We start from the raw sequence: 19,796 nt of genomic DNA on the forward strand, positions 1-19,796 counted from the left end.
CACAGTATGTCTAGTCCTTTTCCAAGCTACGTGTCTTCTTCACAAGGAGCAGCATATAACCCAGGCAAGTTGAAGTGGAAATGTGTGTGATATAATTTTCAACTGCGACAGCTTTATAATCGACCGTATGTATTCATAACATCAATCGATCACCAGGGCAACAGCATACTTAACTGACCATGGTCAACCCACAATTCTTGGTCTATTTCTTAAATCGTGTATTTTTAACTGTTTTACCTGAAACATTATGGGTATTTTTGAAGAGACAGGAATGAGTTGGTTTTGAATCTATGACAATAACATTCTCTGAAAAGTTTTGTTTTTAAAAGAATACTCTGTTTGCTTCATCATTTACATGGCCTTTTTTTCTACCTAAATTTCATGTCTAAAGCATGGCTCTTTAAAAGAATTCTATAAAACATCCGGCCTCAAATGTCACACCAACTGATAAACTTCAAACGTTGTTACCTTTGTTTGTTCATTATTGTTCTATGGGTTGGTGCATAAACAAGGTGTTCAATATGCTGAGTAACAACACGCTCTAGTGGAAAAGGGACCGAAGGTCCTTCAGACAAATGGGCCAAACATATGGGGAAGAATCTCAATTGCATACTCCTCGCTTCCTCGCTCCTCGAAACTCATTCTCAAAATCCCTCTCCTCTTCTCTTCCAATGGGTTTTGAGGAGACAAGGAGAGGACAAGAGGGGTATGCAAATGAGATTCCCCCACTGAAGTGCTATCTGCTGCATCATGACACTGTTAATGGCTTCATAATGATGTCCTCTTCCTGACTGTTAATGAGACCAAGGGAATGCTTCTGCGGGAGAAAAAAAACACAAGTGCATGAAAAAGTGAGAAGTGATATCAAGGAAATAGAAGAGGGATAGATGGGGTCGAAGATGTTGCTACTAATTCATTATTTCAGGTAAACACATCAACTTCAGGTTCGTTGTTCATGCCGATGTGTTCGAGAAGTAAATGCTCATTTTGTATTATAAAAAGAGACAGCTAATGGCTTTGACTTACTGAATAAAACATGCATAAACAAGTATTTATTTTTCAGTTCTATGGAAAATGTGTTTATATAAGGATACCTTGTACATCCTCAGCAAACTAAGCACAGATCATACAAAGAAATACACTAGTCTTACAAAACAATGAATCATTTTCTGTATAAAAAAAAGGATATATTTTAAGTACAAACGTGCACAAAAACCTTGAAAATAGTTCCCCTTTATCCTTGAACGATAACAATGCATGTTTACAAAAGCACAGTAGCAGTAATGATTAGGCTAGTCATTCATCTAACTGCATTTGCATTCAGTCTGAGGATTCGGAACAAACGGTGTGAGAGAATATTCCATGTATATTGGCAGTGTATTGCTATTGAGAGCCATTCCACATATATAAAACCCAAAGTGGACAAACTGACATTTCTCTGGGAGTCATTTCCGTGTACAAATGTTTGATGGAATTCAAATGAAGGGTAAGTGGGGTGATCTGGTGTTGTAAGCTGATAACAGAGTGTGTACAGCTCAAAAGGCATTCACACCCGCAGCGCCCCTCCTTTCTCTCCTCTATCACCAGACGTTGTGCTGGAAGGCATTCTAGGGCATAATTAACTCTTCAGACAAGCTGTAAATTCCCATCTCCATCCCTGACTAGGATGACTCAGAGATTGACTTATTGAAAAAATACCATTTAGGTTTCCATCTCCAAATTAGACAGGGCAACAAAAATCTCACCGGATAATGTGCACTGATAATGACACTCGTTTTACACGTGGTTGGTGAAAAAAAACGGCCTTCACTTATCCCAGCAACAGGTGATCATTACCAGCCAAGCGCTCACCCTCCTCAGTCACGCACAAAAAAACTACTGCACTCTGGGTACAAAAAAAATCATTAGACAGATCAAACATTGCACAACATCAATGAGGTTAAAAATAGAGAGTAATGAGAGATTCGATTAGCTACATATTGAGAATATGGGTAGAAAAGAAAGCAATCCTTCTTCATAGAGCTACATCTGATTAACCCGAGTGAGTTAACCTCCTGGGTAATATTATTGATCGTCTACTCAGAGCTCATAGTTGTACTGCAGAAGCGGTCACACTAGACCAGGAACAAAACAACGTGAAAAAAGGCATGATGCAGCCTACTTCTTCGGCACATTCTCCATCAGTCCTCCTTAATTTTAAGGACCTGTCATACTGCCCTCTCAAACGCTCTCTCTCCATCTCACAGAAAAATCAATCATACGTCATAGTTCTATCATAAGTTGAAAGTGTTGTAGCAGTGGAACAAAGTGCCAGCCCAAGTGGTGGATTGCTTTTTCTCAAAGCAATAAAAAGAGCCTCCAACTTGTTCTTCCGTGAGTCCAAGAGTATGAATGATGTATTTTCGCACACAGTGCCATGATGACGGGCAAGGAAGACCCAAGATTGTATCTGCCTTTTCACTTACTTGGTAACAAGTTTCATAGTACAAGTATCCCGTAGAAGTAGCAGAGAGAAATCAATGTAACCACTAAGTTGTGTGAATCAGTGGTAAGAGTCCTCTTTGGTGGGTACAGCTCTGAACAACACCAGTCAATACTGTACTCAGCCCTGAGCATCCACCAGTCCAGTCAGTCAGTGTCATCCCATGGATGAGAGTTTTGACAACTGTACATCCATGCTGAATTGCCGATGAAGGCACACTATTTTCACCTCCTTGTTTGAAGTCTGTATAAATAAAACAAACATTCACTGAGATATTAGTAGAAAGCAACAGGAGAAGAAGACTGACAGATGCACACAAAGAGATAAGAAAAAGATGAACACCAACACAATAAGAGCCACAAAGTAAAGCTAAATACATAAGGTGGGAGAGACATGGGTAAACACAGCCAATCACACAGATCAATGCTCTTGTGCAGACACACAATAACAGAGATGAGAGCTCTGAGCTGACCTTCGCGATGGATGGGGCTGTCAGAACATCACAGTCTCTGGTTCGGGTTCTGAGTGGCGGTTGGTCACATGGCGATGACCCTGGAAGTGGACCGACTCTTTGAGGCCCTCCCTGGAATGGTGCATGCTGGGAGTAGACTTCAGTAGACTAACTGAGGAGAACAGGCCTAAAGCAGGAGAAGATTGGATAGGGATTAGAAATATCCTTCAATAATCTAAAGCAGGGGTGTCAATCAATCAAATTTAAGAATTTCTGAAGGATATTATGTTTTAAAAAAGACCTAAGTGTCTTTACCGTGTTCAGCCCGCTAACAATCCCCAAAATGAAAGCTACACTCTTAGAAAACAGGGTTCCAAAGGGCTTCTTCGGCTGTCCCCATAGGATAATCCTTTTTGGTTCCAGATAGAACTCTTGGTTTCCATGTAGAACTGTCTGTGGAAAGGGTTCTACATGGAACCCAAAAGGGATCTACCTGGAACCAAAAAAAAGGTTATTCAAAGGGTTCTACTATGGGGACAGCAGAAGAACCCTTTTAGGATCTAGATAGCACCTTTTTTTTCTCCTAAGAGTGTAGACAGTCCGGAACCATCAAAAAGTCCCAAAAGATTGGATAGAAATCATATTTTGTTTCAGATCTTGACAAGGCAATATACCCAATTTGCCATGAAGCCTCGGTGAAGACAGAATGTGGCCCCGAGGGCAAAATGATTTTGACATGCCTGTTCTTAAGCAACAGAGCTAGTGTTATTAAACTCAGTTCTGAACATATTTCGCTCAGACAGCGGCATGCCAGTCTTAAAAGAACATTATAGCTCTCATACCTCTGCCTTCAAGGTCTTGATCTCCCAGCTGAATGGACACATCAGCTGAATCCCACTCATAATTCTCATCCACTGAGGCCTTTCTCCTGAAGAAACACACGCACAAGCGGAAAGTTTGTAATGGCTAAAGTTGAAGATTTTCTCTCATCAGCTATTCATTATGTTGCATGTTGCTCAATGTCAAAGGGACAATGTAGAAAGAAAGCATTAGAGATACTAAATAAAGGGAGACTGAAGTACATACTAGCTCAAGGGACAGACTCACCTTTTCAATGTCTCCATGTCCTGTAGGTGTGACTCCACTGTGTTTCCCTGCATCTCCTCGGTGGACTCAGGAGAGCTGGTGAGGGTTGGGGACAGGCAGATGGACATTCGCCCGTTTGGAGGCTCCAGACTCCCCCTGCCACTGCTCTGGCTGGCATAGCTACTGTAGCTCCCCCCCAAGTCTGGCACTCCCCGATGATACCTCCCAATCTCCACCTCATGTCCCCCATACCTCTCCTCCTTTTCCTCCTCCACTACTACCTCCTCCTGCTTCTTCTCCTCCTCCTGGGGTGGCTGAGGGGTATGGTGAGGTGCAGGCCAGCTGTAACCCCTGAGCAGGGAGGGAGCCGTGGTTCTGCCTCTACAGTCTGGGGGTCTGGGGTGCTCCCTGTGGTCCCTGGGGAGAGATACATTCTTCCTGGCCTCCATGCGCTGCACCGACCTCAGGGCCTCCTGGTAGGTGATGGGCCACCTGTAGGCATCTGGGAAGATGGAAGCCTTCTTCCTGGGGTCGTGGGTGGGATGACTGGGGCTGGAAGGCACTGAAGGAGGGGTTGGGGGGAGCTGCGTCTGTCTCTCCAGCACCGGTCTTCTTACGCTTTGGATGTGCATATCACCCCCATATGCTTCACAGAGCTGCTGTGGGGCCCTGCTGGGACATCGGGTGTCCTGGTGGGGAGGTGGCGGGGGAGGGGGAGGCAGAGAAGCAAGGGGGGCCTCTGTGTGAGTGGGGGTCTCAGGAGCTAAGGAGTTTTCGGGTTCAAAGAAGACAGAGTCTGGGCGGAAGGAGAAGGGAGAGGAGCAGTTCTCCTGGCTGAGAGAGTCGACCCAGGCATCAGGCGTCAGGAAGTTACCCAGGGATTGTCTCCTGGAGTCTAGACTCTGGCTGCGTTGGTGGTTGCCGCCGTTCCTGTTCTGAAAGCCTCCTAGACTGATAGCCTTCCTGAGCGCCGGCCTAGGAGGCTGAATGGTAGCTGGGCTTCTGCTCCGAGATGACCTCCTGTGCCACTTCTCCCGCTCCTCCCTAGGCACTGGGCTTTTCCTGTGGGCCAATGGATGGGCTCTGTGGCCTTTCATGGTCTGTGGTCCTCTGTGGTCTTTCTCAGCCAATGGGGACTCATTGTTTACCTGATGGGCATGTCTCTGGTGCCTTATGGGATTTGTAGGAGGATCCACTGAGCCTTCATCCTCTGGTTCATCCACAGTCATTTCTACACATTCTGAGAGATCAACCGATGTGTGTAGAGATGACTCTTCACATGGCTGTGACCTTGCTAACTCCACTCTCCATGAACCAGGCACTTTGTGGACAGAGACATCTGGCTTAGACTTGTGTGAAATGCTGACATTACATTGATTGTTCTTGCCGTTCCATTCATGTGACTCCAAGTCACCTCTCTTCAGCTCTGTTGATATGTGAGTTTCATCACAAAGCCCTGTGTGTGTCTTGACCCTTGCAGTCTCCATCCCTTCCTGCCTGTCTAGTGGCTGTTGGCTCACCCTCCTCTTAGAGTGACACTCTGGTCTCTCTGACCTGAAGGGGTGTTGTGTGACAGGTGACAGAGAGGGACACTGGGTGAGTGGAGGGTCACAGTGGAGGACCGCTGTCCTCTCAGCGGGGGTCTGATGTGCTGGGACAAGGCTGGTGGCTGAAGTGAGAGGGCTGGCCTCCCAGTGAATATAGGACGGGGGTGAAGGGCCTTTGGCCATGCTTGAGCACCCCCTGTTGACCTGGGGGTGACTGAGATGATGGGGGTGACTGAGATGATGGGGGTGACTGTGTGGTGAAGTGTTGTCCTGAGGTTTCCATATTGGATCGCACTCTTCAAACTCTCTCCACCTCACCTCGTCGCTGCCTGGTCCCTCTCTCTTCCCGTCTAAAGTAGCGTTACTATCAAGTGTGTACTTCCGTAGCTCTCTCTCCAGCTCCTCTCTCTCCCGGGCCAGCTTCAGACACCTGCTCAGGTTGCCGGTCTCCTTCTCATGCTCCATCTGCAGGACCAGGGTGCTGGCAGTGGCTGGCTGGACAGCTCGCTTTAGGGATGGGTATCCTGGATTGCTTTCCTCCAGGCTTGGCTGGGGGGACATGTCTGAGTTACTGTCTGAGTAGAGACTACTCTTGTCTGGATGTCCAGCACAACTGTCCTGCTCCTCATCCAGGTAGAAGCGTCCGTGGAGGGAGAGGTGTTTGGCCATGGCCCGGACCCTGGTCGTGGGGTTGGGGTCAGTTCCACCACAGGGGGGTAGGTCCACTGAGAGGACAAAAGGCGGTTCCCTCCCCACTCTCTTCTCAGAGCGAAGGGACACTGACCTCTGGACCCCAGTGGATTGTGGGAAGTCTTTCCTCAGGGATCTCATGGTATTGGAGGAAGGGGCGGAGGCCTGGTCGTAGGGCTGCACAATGAAGCGACCGTCTGGACCTCTAGAGATAAACTCTAGAGGGGAATTGGGGGAAGAGCCTATCCTGGGGAGGTGGTGATGGTGGTGGGCAGCATAGTGAGGAGGGGGTGGGGGGCAGGAGAGCAGCTGCTGGCGCTGGTCCTTGTATTCACTGTGGCTGGGTCTGCCAAAGGAGGAGTGGTCTGACTGGGAGGAGGAGCAGGAGGAGTGGGAGCCGGGATAGTGGGGGTGGCAGTGGGGAGGGAGGAGCTTCTGCTTCAGCACACTGTCTGGACTGCTAGCAAGCGACCTGCTACAAGAGAGAGAGAAGGGGTTTAAAGGAAGGGAGGGAGGGAGGGAGGGAGGGAGGGAGGGAGGGAGGGAGGGAGGGAGGGAGGGAGGGAGGGAGGGAGGGAGGGAGGGAGGGAGGGAGAGAGAGAGGGCCATTTTACTGAGCCATCACCATGTCTTGAGATGTTTTGTGAAAACATATTGAGTCATCTTAAGACATGTCTTAGAGAAAATGAAAATGTGTCTATAGCGAGTCATGAAGACTTCTTAAGCTGTCTTGAAGATATCAGTCTTGAAAAAAAAATACATTAAGACAAAGGCGATCTAGGGTATGGTAAAATTAAAATCTCCTAAAAGTCAGGAAAAAAAAAATCAACCTACAGTAATTAAAACAAAATGGCGAGAAGGAGAACAATTAATGATATTATGGAGGAAGGGTACTTACGTTGAAGGGGGGCTTTTATAGATGGCAGGAGGGAGATCTGAAGGGGGGATGATGATTCACAATGACAGTCACCATGGAAAGGAAATAAATGAAAAAAACTAAATCAAGCCCAATAATATGAGCCCAATCAAAGCAGACAAAAATGGCCAGAGCCACAGCAATGGGCCGTGCCTCAAAGTTAATTACACTCACATTAATCAGCCACATTAATGAGGAATGACCCTAATTAGCTAGCAATGTAAACTAAATTAACTTATTTTACAATGAAAGGGGAATGGGGTTGACAAGCATGGCGATGTGTCTATGCACTGAACTATGGTTTAGGAAAGTGTATTGGAAGTCAACTACATGCTGTATAATGGTGTTCATAGTGCATGTGATCAGTAAGTGATCATGTTTCACCATCTGTCATCTTCCTGCGTCGCTGGTCTCTCTTGTGACTGAAGATACACACGGTTCCCAGGACCAGGATGAGGGCCAAACACAGGAAGCCCACGCCGCCCATCACTCCAGCCAATAGCGGCTCGGGAACAAACTCCAGGAAGCGGGAAGTGGCAGGGTACATATCCATCCCTGTGACATGACCGCAACATCAGCATCCATAACACAGAACTCTACCACAGCCAAATGTTAACAATGCATTCCTTACAGTAAATAGACTAGGGCAGCTTGTCCAACACACAGTATGATAAAAGCATGACACTATCACTGATATATCCGTCTTCAATAAGTCCCATGGTGAAATATGAATATGTAAAAAAAGCCAGATATGGTCAAATTCTAAATACGTTATTAGCTGCAATATTTTATAACTCAGACTCTTAAAAAGACCAGTATTCTCCAGAGGGCTGTTCTAATTCTGTAATGGGCCTGTGGTGCCTGTGGTAATGTTACAGAGGCTGGTTCTGCCTGGCTCCCCAGCCTGAAACACTAACCCATGGTGGAGACGTTGACTGATGGACTGGGCTCGCTCAGCAACTCCCCTCGCCGGGACAGCAGCCGCAGCTCGTACACACAGTCCTACACACACAGGGGAGGACGGAGGGACGGGGGGATGAAACCAGACTTTGTCAACATAGGATCACGCCTGCAATGCTAATCAGGCTCATCTGAATTCAGATGTAGGGAAGAGAAGGATAGAGGGACAGAGGAGGCAGACAGAGAGGGGAGAAAGGACATAGATTGAAAGAAGGAAGAAAGATGATCGCTGTCATATGATAAGCCTGAGAGAGGCTTCCTAATTTAAATACCACTGTGGTGTCTAACTGAGATAAGAGACTTTAAGACTGATGTCTGCTGACTGGTCTCTGAGGGAGTGACGAACAGGGACTGGCGGTTACCTTGCGCAGACCTGGAACGATCATCACACTCCTATTGGCACCGATGTCCTCGTCCAGATTGAACCACTCCCCTTGCTCAGTGCGCGATTGGAGGACAAATCCAGTGATGGGCAGGAACTGAGAATAGGCGGACCACTGCAGGACTATACCTGCCAAGCTCTGATTGGCTGACAGCGATGTGGGTGGCTCTAGTTTCGCTCTCCTTGGGAGTGGATCTGAAGGCGTAAGACAGAACACACTTTAAAAAAAATAGACCACTTAGGAACTATAATTTGGAGAATAATGTTCAAGCATGCAGCCTTAGAGTAGACAATGTCATTCAGGCTCTAAAGATACATTGTAAACAGAGACACTTCAACACAACGGGTACTGACTCAGAGTTCGGGTGGTGGCGATTTCGCTGAAAGGCCCAGTGCCCACTTTGTTGTGTGGCAGGACACTGAACTGGTACTCTGTGGCAGGGACCAGCCCTGTCACCTGCAGACTGGAGCCAGAGGAGGGCACAGGCACAGAGAGCCACTCCTGTTTCTCCCCACTGTCACCAACAGACATCTGCTTCAACCTGCAGAGAGAAGAGGAGAGTGAATGGAGAGAAAGGAGAGAGAGACAGAGATAGAAAGAAAACAAACATCATTTTGAAAAACTCCCATATCTACTGGGTGAAATAACACAGTGTGTCATCACAGCAGCAATATTTGTGACCTGTTGTCACACGAAAAGGGCAACCAGTGAAGAGCAAACACCATTGTAAATACAACCTATATACAGTGCCTTGCGAAAGTATTCGGCCCCCTTGAACTTTGCGACCTTTTGCCACATTTCAGGCTTCAAACATAAAGATATAAAACTGTATTTTTTTGTGAAGAATCAACAACAAGTGGGACACAATCATGAAGTGGAACGACATTTATTGGATATTTCAAACGTTTTTAACAAATCAAAAACTGAAAAATTGGGCGTGCAAAATTATTCAGCCCCCTTAAGTTAATACTTTGTAGCGCCACCTTTTGCTGTGATTACAGCTGTAAGTCGCTTGGGGTATGTCTCTATCAGTTTTGCACATCGAGAGACTGACATTTTTTCCCATTCCTCCTTGCAAAACAGCTCGAGCTCAGTGAGGGTGGATGGAGAGCATTTGTGAACAGCAGTTTTCAGTTCTTTCCACAGATTCTCGATTGGATTCAGGTCTGGACTTTGACTTGGCCATTCTAACACCTGGATTTGTTTATTTTTGAACCATTCCATTGTAGATTTTGCTTTATGTTTTGGATCATTGTCTTGTTGGAAGACAAATCTCCGTCCCAGTCTCAGGTCTTTTGCAGACTCCATCAGGTTTTCTTCCAGAATGGTCCTGTATTTGGCTCCATCCATCTTCCCATCAATTTCAACCATCTTCCCTGTCCCTGCTAAAGAAAAGCAGGCCCAAACCATGATGCTGCCACCGCCATGTTTGACAGTGGGGATGGTGTGTTCAGCTGTGTTGCTTTTACGCCAAACATAACGTTTTGCATTGTTGCCAAAAAGTTACATTTTGGTTTCATCTGACCAGAGCACCTTCTTCCACATGTTTGGTGTGTCTCCCAGGTGGCTTGTGGCAAACTTTAAACGACACTTTTTATGGATATCTTTAAGAAATGGCTTTCTTCTTGCCACTCTTCCATAAAGGCCAGATTTGTGCAATATACGACTGATTGTTGTCCTATGGACAGAGTCTCCCACCTCAGCTGTAGATCTCTGCAGTTCATCCAGAGTGATCATGGGCCTCTTGGCTGCATCTCTGATCAGTATGAGCTGAAAGTTTAGAGGGACGGCCAGGTCTTGGTAGATTTGCAGTGGTCTGATACTCCTTCCATTTCAATATTATCGCTTGCACAGTGCTCCTTGGGATGTTTAAAGCTTGGGAAATCTTTTTGTATCCAAATCCGGCTTTAAACTTCTTCACAACAGTATCTCGGACCTGCCTGGTGTGTTCCTTGTTCTTCATGATGCTCTCTGCGCTTTTAACGGACCTCTGAGACTATCACAGTGCAGGTGCATTTATACGGAGACTTGATTACACACAGGTGGATTGTATTTATCATCATTAGTCATTTAGGTCAACATTGGATCATTCAGAGATCCTCACTGAACCTCTGGAGAGAGTTTGCTGCACTGAAAGTAAAGGGGCTGAATAATTTTGCACGCCCAATTCTTCAGTTTTTGATTTGTTAAAAAAGTTTGAAATATCCAATAAATGTCGTTCCACTTCATGATTGTGTCCCACTTGTTGTTGATTCTTCACAAAAAAATACAGTTTTATATCTTTATGTGTGAAGCCTGAAATGTGGCAAAAGGTCGCAAAGTTCAAGGGGGCTGAATACTTTCGCAAGGCACTGTATATTTATTTATTTTCCCTTTTGTACTTTAACCATTTGCACATCATTACAACACTGTATATATACATAATGACATTTGAAGTGTCTTTATTCTTTTGGAACTTCTGTAAGTGGAATATTTACTGTTAATTTTTATTGTTTATTTCACTTTTGTATATTATCTACTTCACTTGCTTTGGCAATATTAACATATGTTTCCCATGCCAATAAAGTGCCTTGAATTGAAAATTGAATTGATAGAGAGTGTGTGTGTGCGCATATTCTATGCACAATGTAATATATCTATGTGATAACGTAGAGATTCTATACAATAGCATTATTTTCAAGAGATGGTGTCACGATCGTCGTATGGAGTAGACCAAAGCGCAGCGTGGTTAGAATACATTCTCCACCGCATAACACGGTGCCTGCCCGGTACAACGCCCTCTCTCTCCACGGTAAGCACGGGGAGCTGGCGCAGGTCTCCTACCTGACTTCGCCACACTCCCCGTGTGCCCTCTCCCAATAAATTTTTGGGGCTGCCACTCGGGCTTCCAGCCGCGCCGCCGTGCTGCCTCCTCATACCGGTGCCTCTCTGCTTTCGCTGCCTCCAGCTCTGCTTTGGGACAGCGATATTCCCCTGGCTGTGCCCAGGGTCCTTTGATTGCTGCTGCTGTCCGTTACCACGCTGCTTGGTCCATTGTTGGTTGGTTATTCTGTCACGATCGTCGTATGGAGTAGACCAAAGCGCAGCGTGGTTAGAATACATTCTTCTTTATTTAATGAAGAACACGAAGAACACTTAAACAAAAACAACAAAACGAATAAGACGAACGTGACCGCTATATAAACAATGTGCTACCGTGCAACATAGACTCCGGCCGCAAAAACCTAATCTAAAGGGGAGGATCCGGGTGGGCCTCTTTCACGGCGGCGGCTCGGGTGCTGGACGTGGACCCCACTCCACCATAGTCTTAGTCCGTTTTTGTGGCCTCCTAGGAACGGCGACCCTCGCCGCCAACCTAGGACTGGCAACCCTACTAAAGGACCCCACTGGACTGAGGGGCAGCTCCGGACTGAGGGGCAGCTCCGGAGTGAGGGGCTGTCCTCCACTCACGTTCAATGCAATATGTTGCTAATATGGTGACACAGCACAAGGCCATGAAGAGGGAGACAGAACATAGACTAGAAGAGTAGATGACTCACCAGACTGTGAATTTCTGGGTGTATCCCCCATCAAAGCCTGGTTCCCAGGAGACATTGGCCTGCTTCGCCCCTGGAGTGACAGACACCAGGGTGGCAGCATGGGGACTGGTGCCTGACAGACAGAGGAGGAGAAGAGAAAGAGGGAGCGAGAAGTAAGAAGGGGAAGAATAGTGATAGGATGAGCGTTGCGTCATTATTTTACATTGATTCGTAACATACTGATGCGGTTACATAACGTCATGAACAATGTTCGCAGTAGCCTAGACTACTGTGCAGCTCCCCGGGGACTGCCATGCAGAATAAATATCAACCCACAGAGAGAAGCACGAGATTGAACTTCACTCAACTTTCTAGAGCAGTAGTCAATCTCTAAGGCATTCCTAGTCGATCGCCAAACATTTCTGTAAAAAAAACAACGATAACGCCTTGTGTTCCTATTTTTTGTTTTTTCGTCTCATGCTGTTGGTGATAGGTGCACCCGATTCAGCTGCCCTGCGTGCCAGGTAGGTGAATTGATGCCATTTTTAATCATTTCAAGTGTTTGAAGGTACAAACTCTGTCTACCCAGTGGGCCCAGAGAGTAAATCAAGTGCACCTAGTAGGCCTACCGCTGTCCAATCGGATGGCTCAGATTACCGTGTCTGCAGAAACGTAGCAGGCATAAAAGAAAACTACAGCAAAGATGATACTGTGAGACTTAAAACATTTAAAACCATGACTAGAGACAAACTGTCAATGAATACAGCAAAGAGATGCTGTTTTCATGAGTGAGTTCATGTTTAAGTTCTTACTCAGCACTGTCAACACTTTGTATTCAATACTTTTATAAGCCATAAAATACATGTTCTTCCTATTTCCACTCAGCGCTGCAACAAGCACTGCAGCAGTAATGAATGAGTAGGAATGTGTATATAGGAATAGGCTTGCGTTGTTGTTATTATTACCGGCTTGGGTATTTTTTTATATCAATAATATTTCACTTTCTCTGTTCATAGGAGTAACAGCATGAATTTGTGCATGAGGCAGAAATAATGTGGTTTTGCCATCAGCTGGAAGACGGTGTCCCTTTTTGGTCAGTGTCAGTGGAGGAAAGGGAGAGCAGAGGGATGTTGAGAGGCGGACCCTCAGTCTGCTGCTCTCTCCCTCCGCTGAGACTGACCATCGGATGCAGGCACCATCAGCCCAGTAAAATAAAAATAAAAAGTGAATTATTTAAATGTATGCTCACTCAGCTGTGCCTCACAAGTAATACAATAATGGATCTATTAATCGTTGTGTAAAAAAGTGGTCAGATAAAGCAGATTCTAAGCTACAGGACTGTTTTCTTAGCACAGACTGGAAAATGTTCAGGGATTCTTCCTATGGCATTGAGGAGTACACCACAACAGTCATTGGCTTCATTAATAAGTGCATCGATGACGTAGTCCCCACAGCAACCATACGTAAATACCCCAACCAGAAGCCATGTATTACAGACAACATCCGCACTGAGCTAAAGGCTAGAGCTGCCGCATTCAAGGAGCGGGACTCTAACCCGGAAGCTTATAAGAAATCCCGCTGTGCCCTCAGACGAACCATCAAACAGGCAAAGTGTCAATACAGGACTAAGATCAAATTGTACTTCACCGGCTCTGATGCTCGTCGGATGTGGCAGGGCTTGCAACAATTACAGACTACAAAGGGAAGCAAAGCCGAGAGCTGCTCAGTGACACGAGCCTACCAGACGCGCTAACCTATGATGCGCAAATAACGCAAATAACACTGAAATATGCATGAGAGCACCAGCTGTTCAGGACAACTGTGTGATCACGCTCTCCGCAGCAGATGTGAGTAAGACCTGTAAACAGGTCAAAATTCACAAGGCCACAGGGCCAGACGGATTACCAGGACGTGTACTGTGAGCTTGCGCTGACCAACTGGCAAGAGTCTTCACTGACATTTTCAACCTCTCCCTGTCGGAGTCTGTAATACTAACATGTTTTAAGCAGACCACAATAGTCAGGACAACAACCTCTCCCTCAACATGATCAAGACAAAGGAGTAGATTGTGGACTACAGGAAAAGGAGGACCAAGCCCATCCCCGTCCCCATTCTCATTCTCATTGACGGGGCTGTAGTGGAGCAGGTTGAGAGCTTCAAGTTCCTTGGTGTCCACATCACCAACAAACTAACATGGTCCAAGCACACCAAGACAGTTGTGAAGAGTGCACGACAAAACCTAATTCCTCCTCAGAAGACTGAAAAGATTTGGCATGGATACTCAGATTCTCAAAAGGTTCTACGAGATCCTCAAAAGGTTCTACGAGAGCAACAACTGGTTGCATCACTTCCTGGTATGGCAACTGCTCGACCTCCAACCGCAAGCCATTACAGAGGGTAGTGCGTACAGCCCAGTACATCACTGGGGCCAAGTCAGAGGAAGGCCCTAGAAATTGTCAAATACTCCAGCCACCCTAGTCATAGACTGTTCTCTCTTCTACCGCACGGAAAGCGGTACCGGAGTGCCAAGTCATAATACTCCTGAATATCTAATCAAATGGCTACCCAGACTATTTGCATTCCCGCCCCCCCATCTTTTACGCTGCTGTTACTCTCTGTTATTATCTATGCATAGTCACTTTAATAACTCTACCTACATGTACATATTACCTCAATTACCTCGACTAACCGGTGCCCCCGCACATTGACTCTGTATCGGTGCCCCCTGTAAATAGTCTCGCTATTGTTGTTTTACTGCTGCTCTTTAACTACTTGTTACTTTAATTTCTTATTTGCATTTTTTAAACTGCATTGTTAGGGGCTTGTAAGTAAGCATTTCACTGTAAGGTCTACATCTGTTATATTTGGCGCCTGTGACTAATAAAATTTGATTCATGATCATATAGTCTACCTCAAATTTCAATGTTTTATTATTATTTTATTTTTTTAATGGCCAGAACAACAATGTATTTATTGGCAGGGCAATTCCAGCAAAGCCAATATGCAGTGATAATGTATTGGGTTTATAGCTTACTGCACAAACCTCATTTCTACAGTACTGTTTTTAATAGGTCAATGTTGCATAGGCTTGAGTTTTTTAAGTCATGCAAAAAAACATATCTGAGTGGTAGATCCCCGGCTTGCATTTTGACTCAGAAAAGGTTGGTGACCACTGTTCTAGAGTTTTCCCTGTTAGTTAACACTATCAACGTTTCCCTTTACTGTGGCAATTGTGGTCGAATCAACGCAAAATTAGACACTTTAATGCAACATCATGAAACTAAACAAACTATGCAAGAGATTTTGCATCGGAGTATGATTCCATTGCACTAACATGCACGACTCAGCCCGTAGTAGACCTGTATGCAAATAGACCATTGTCATACTGTATATGGATCTGTGCCATTTACTTTGAACTGGACTGTGTCAACAGCACAAGTGGTCGTGAGTAGATGGGCTTGTTTTGAGATCAAAGCGAGAGCTGCATGTAGCCACATTTTGTTCATATCCTTTACCAGTTAGTGAGTTAATAGCCCAGTTATAGATCATTTGTAGTCAGCAATAGGGGAGTGATTGCTTCCTGCAAGAGTACAAAACGTGCACATTCCTAGACATCTTTGAAAAGCGAGTCAGGTAAAGAGCTTTTTTTGTCTTAAAGGGGAAGTGTTGTATTTTGAGATGGGCTTGAATAAGCTAAGTAGCCAATAAGCAGAGGGTAGCATAATTTGTCTGCTTCTTGTAATAATGGTATGGAAATAATAATGCATATTATTTTGTAAAGTGGTTTCTTTCATCAAACAATACAACAACATGTTCAGTCACCTCGTAGGTCTAAACGGACAAGTGGATAAACAGGTTCATGTCAAGCCCTGTATGTTTTTTTTCAAAAGTCTCATGGAATGTAGGCCTACATTGAACACCGCACATTGGCTGCATGATAGAACAGCTATTTCCATGTTAAAATGTTATGGGATGCATTTTCTCCATTGTTTTTCATGGTAGGCCTACATTATGATCAAATAGCCACAGTAGCCTACTTGGCCACTGTTAAAACAGTAACTTAAAGCAGCAAACGTGCGCTGGAAGTTGCAAAGAATCTTTACAAAGTTCAAGTTTGCACTCAGCAAACCTGAAATTTGCTCAGTGCTGAAAAACAGAGAGAACATTGGTAATGAACACTTTACATAGTAGCTACATTAATAAAGATGAGTAAGTCAGTCAGTCTGTTCCACTCACCCAGCACTGAGATGAGAGTGCTGGCTTTGACAGTGGCCACGCGGTTTGTAACGCTGCACACCCACTCCCCCTGGTGGTCTTTACTGAGAGGAAGCAGCAGCAGGGAGCCGTTAGCTGCTACAGAGTACTGAGAGCGTGTGGCAGGTCCAACCTACAGATAGGGAGGACAGAGAGATCAGACTACAGAGTACTGAGAGCGTGTGGCAGGTCCAACCTACAGACAGGGAGGACAGAGAGATCAGACTACAGAGTACTGAGAGCGTGTGGCAGGTCCAACCTACAGACAGGGAGGACAGAGAGATCAGACTACAGAGTACTGAGAGCGTGTGGCAGGTCCAACCTACAGACAGGGAGGACAGAGAGATCAGACTACAGAGTACTGAGAGCGTGTGGCAGGTCCAACCTACAGACAGGGAGGACAGAGAGATCAGACTACAGAGTACTGAGAGCGTGTGGCAGGTCCAACCTACAGACAGGGAGGACAGAGAGATCAGACTATAGAGTACTGAAAGTGAAGGGCAGGTCCAACCTACAGACAGGGAGGATAGAGAGATCAGACTGCAGAGTACTGAAAGTGAAGGGCAGGGCCAAACTACAGACAGGGAGGATAGAGAGATCAGACACACAAGCTGGGCTGATTGTTGATGAAGGGCAATCTGCAATCAGTGAAGTGTTTGTTTGTCTCTGTTTGTCGGGAGAGGGGTGCTTGTGTAACAGTATAAATTTAAACCGTCCCCTCGCCCATACCCGGGCGCGAACCAGGGACCTTCTGCACACATCAACAACTGACACCTACGAAGCGTCGTTACCCATCGCTCCACAAAAGCCGCGGCCCTTGCAGAGCAAGGGGAACTACTACTTCAAGGTCTCAGAGCAAGTGACGTCACTGATTGAAACGCTATTTAGCGCCCACGCTAACTAAGCTAGCCGTTTCACATCCGTTACACTTGCTTGCAGGTGTGTGTTAAATAATAGCTAATTCTGCCTCAGGGTTTGTCCACAGTTCATACTATCGTATTAACACGTTGACTGAAGAAGTCAGTAGAGTAGTCATTTGCTGTGGGGTCTGTTGGAGTGTTCTCACCTTGCTCCAGGTTATACTAGGGGCTGGATCTCCAGTGGTCTGGCAGGGAATAACAAGCATTCTCCCAACCTCCTGTCTATACTCCTTACGGGGACACACGCTGAGTGACGGGGGGTCCTGTGGGTCATAACAAAACAACCAGCCATGTCATTTAGTAAAGGAGTTTATCGCAATTAGAGAAAGTGAGTGAAACAGTTGATTACCTTCAGCTTTAGCCACGATTATTCTATTTAAAAAAGGATTAGATCCTTAATTAACTTTGATACAGAGGAGCTATTGTAATCAGACCACATTAAACTCAATTCATGTAACAGGCTGACAAGCAGAAGAGTGTAAGAAGGTCATCAAAATGCTCATTGGCTATCTCAGATAAGAGCGCTCTTCAGAATGAGAGAGACTTTTAATTGGGTAGCATTTTATTTTACAGTGTTTTCATAGGTATTTATCTGCAATTTACAAGGAAACTAAGTGGTAAACATGGGACATTCTAGTCTAGTTAAATTGCACAAAATTAGTAACCAACTACTTGCTTTCAAATTGGTAGCAATAACTTTTTAAAGAAACAAACCACTATTGCAGAAGTTATTATTATGCAACTACCATTGTACCACGTCATTTCTAAGTAAATACCTGGTCATTTATGTACTGTACAATAAACTGCTAGAGGACATTGGGTGTACCCTGACCTGTAGGATGACTTTCGTGGGCCCTGATTGGCCCATGGTCCCGTAGCTGTTGTAGGGGGTACACGTGTATACGCCTGTTGCATCATCATTGGCAGTAGCCATGAACACCGAGCCTTCAGATGTCAACGTCCATCCTGGGTACTGATTAGATAATACAGAGAGAGGGATCAGACAATTTTTTAATTCAGCTTTAATGTGAATAATTATGTAAACTATGAATAGCAACTAATATCTTAGCTGAGGATAAAGCTAAGTGTTATAAGCCCAAAAAATGATATATGGTGCCTTCGGAAAGTATTCAGACCGCTTGACTTTTTCCACATTTTGTTATGTTAGAGCCTTATCCTAAAATGTACCAAATTTAAAAAATCCTAATCAATCTACACACAGTTTCTAGAAATGTTTGCAATTTTTTTTGTATTTTTTTTTTTAACAGAAATATCTTATTATTCAGACTCTTTGCTATGAGACTCAGAATTGAGCTCAGGTGCATCCTGATTCCATTGATCATCCTTGAGATGTTTCTACAACTTGGTTAGAGTCCACCTGTGGTAAATTCAACTGATTGGACAAGATTTGGAAAAGCACACACCTGTCTATATAAGGTCTCACAGTTGACAGTGCATGTCAGAGCAAAAACCAAACCATGAGGTCGAAGGAATTGTCTGTAGAGCTCCGACACAGGATTGTGTCTGAGTAAGGGTACCAAAACATTTCTGTAGCATTGAAGGTCCCCAAGAACACAGTGGCCTCCATCATTCTTAAATGCAAGAGGTTTGGAACCACCCAGACTCTTCCTAGAGCTGGCTGCCCGGCCAAACTGAGCAATTGGGTGAGAAGGGCCTTGTTCAGGGAGGTGACCAAGAACCCGATGGTCACTCTGATAGAACTCCAGAGTTCCTCTATGGAGAAGGGAGAACCTTCCAGAAGGACAACCATCTCTGCAGCACTCCACCAATCAGGCCTTTATGGTAGAGTGGCCAGACAGAAGCCACTCCTCAGTAAAAGGCACATGACAGCCCACTTGAAGTTTGCCAAAGGGCACCTAAAGCCTCTCAGACCATGAGTAACAAGATTCTCTGGTCTGATGAAACCAAGATTGAACTCTTTGGCCTGAATGCCAAGCGTCACGGCTAGAGGAAACCTGGCACCATCCCTACTGTGAAGCATGGTGGTGGCAGCATCATGCTGTGGGGAGGGACTTTCAGAGGCAGGGACTGGGAGACTAGTCAGGGTTGAGGCAAAAATGAACAGAGCAAAATACAGAGAGATCCTTGATGAAAACCTGCTCCAGAGCGCTCAGGACCTCAGACTGGGGCAAAGGTTCACCTTCCAACAAGACAATGACCCAAAACACACAGCCAAGAAGATGCAGGATTGGCTTTGCAGGATTGGCTTCGGGACAAGTCCTAGAGTGACCCAGCCAGAGCCCAGACTTGAACCCGATCGAACACCTCTGGAGAGACCTGAAAATAGGTATGCAGCGACGCTCCCCATCCAACCTGACAGGATCTGCAGAGAAGAATGGGAGAAACTCCCCAAATATAGGTGTGTCAAGCTTGTAGCGTCATACCCAAGAAGACTTGAGGCTGTAATCACTGCCAAAGGGGCTTCACAAAGTACTGAGTAAAGGGTCTGAATACTTAAGTAAACGTGATATTTCCGTTTTTTTATATATACATTTGCAACAAAAATAAATAAAACTTTTCGCTTAATTTTGGGGTATTGTGTGTAGATTGATGGGGGGGGGGGATTGA

At 45.4% G+C, this 19,796-nt stretch overlaps 1 protein-coding gene across 4 annotated transcripts in view; it reads right to left on the reverse strand.

Annotated features, from left to right (window-relative positions):
- Positions 1-1,030: 1,030 nt before the first annotated feature.
- igsf9a (immunoglobulin superfamily, member 9a) overlaps positions 1,031-19,796 on the reverse strand; it is a 30,501-nt gene continuing 11,735 nt past the window's right edge. For 3 of the 4 annotated variants that reach the window (XM_036977335.1, XM_036977334.1, XM_036977333.1), the window contains exons 10-22: positions 18,040-18,180; positions 17,354-17,470; positions 16,270-16,420; positions 12,055-12,166; positions 8,869-9,056; positions 8,495-8,709; positions 8,090-8,174; positions 7,557-7,727; positions 7,155-7,191; positions 4,041-6,731; positions 3,776-3,861; positions 2,955-3,120; positions 1,031-2,725 (exon numbers count right to left, since the gene is read on the reverse strand). In XM_036977335.1, the coding sequence (XP_036833230.1) occupies positions 2,975-3,120; positions 3,776-3,861; positions 4,041-6,731; positions 7,155-7,191; positions 7,557-7,727; positions 8,090-8,174; positions 8,495-8,709; positions 8,869-9,056; positions 12,055-12,166; positions 16,270-16,420; positions 17,354-17,470; positions 18,040-18,180 (4,140 nt within the window). In that variant the 3' untranslated portion in view covers positions 1,031-2,725; positions 2,955-2,974. The remainder of the gene's footprint in view (positions 2,726-2,954; positions 3,121-3,775; positions 3,862-4,040; positions 6,732-7,154; positions 7,192-7,556; positions 7,728-8,089; positions 8,175-8,494; positions 8,710-8,868; positions 9,057-12,054; positions 12,167-16,269; positions 16,421-17,353; positions 17,471-18,039; positions 18,181-19,796) is intronic. The other variant, XM_036977336.1, reaches the window with a different exon arrangement.

This window comes from Oncorhynchus mykiss, chromosome 5, assembly GCF_013265735.2.
Source record: "Oncorhynchus mykiss isolate Arlee chromosome 5, USDA_OmykA_1.1, whole genome shotgun sequence".
NCBI lineage: Eukaryota > Metazoa > Chordata > Actinopteri > Salmoniformes > Salmonidae > Oncorhynchus > Oncorhynchus mykiss.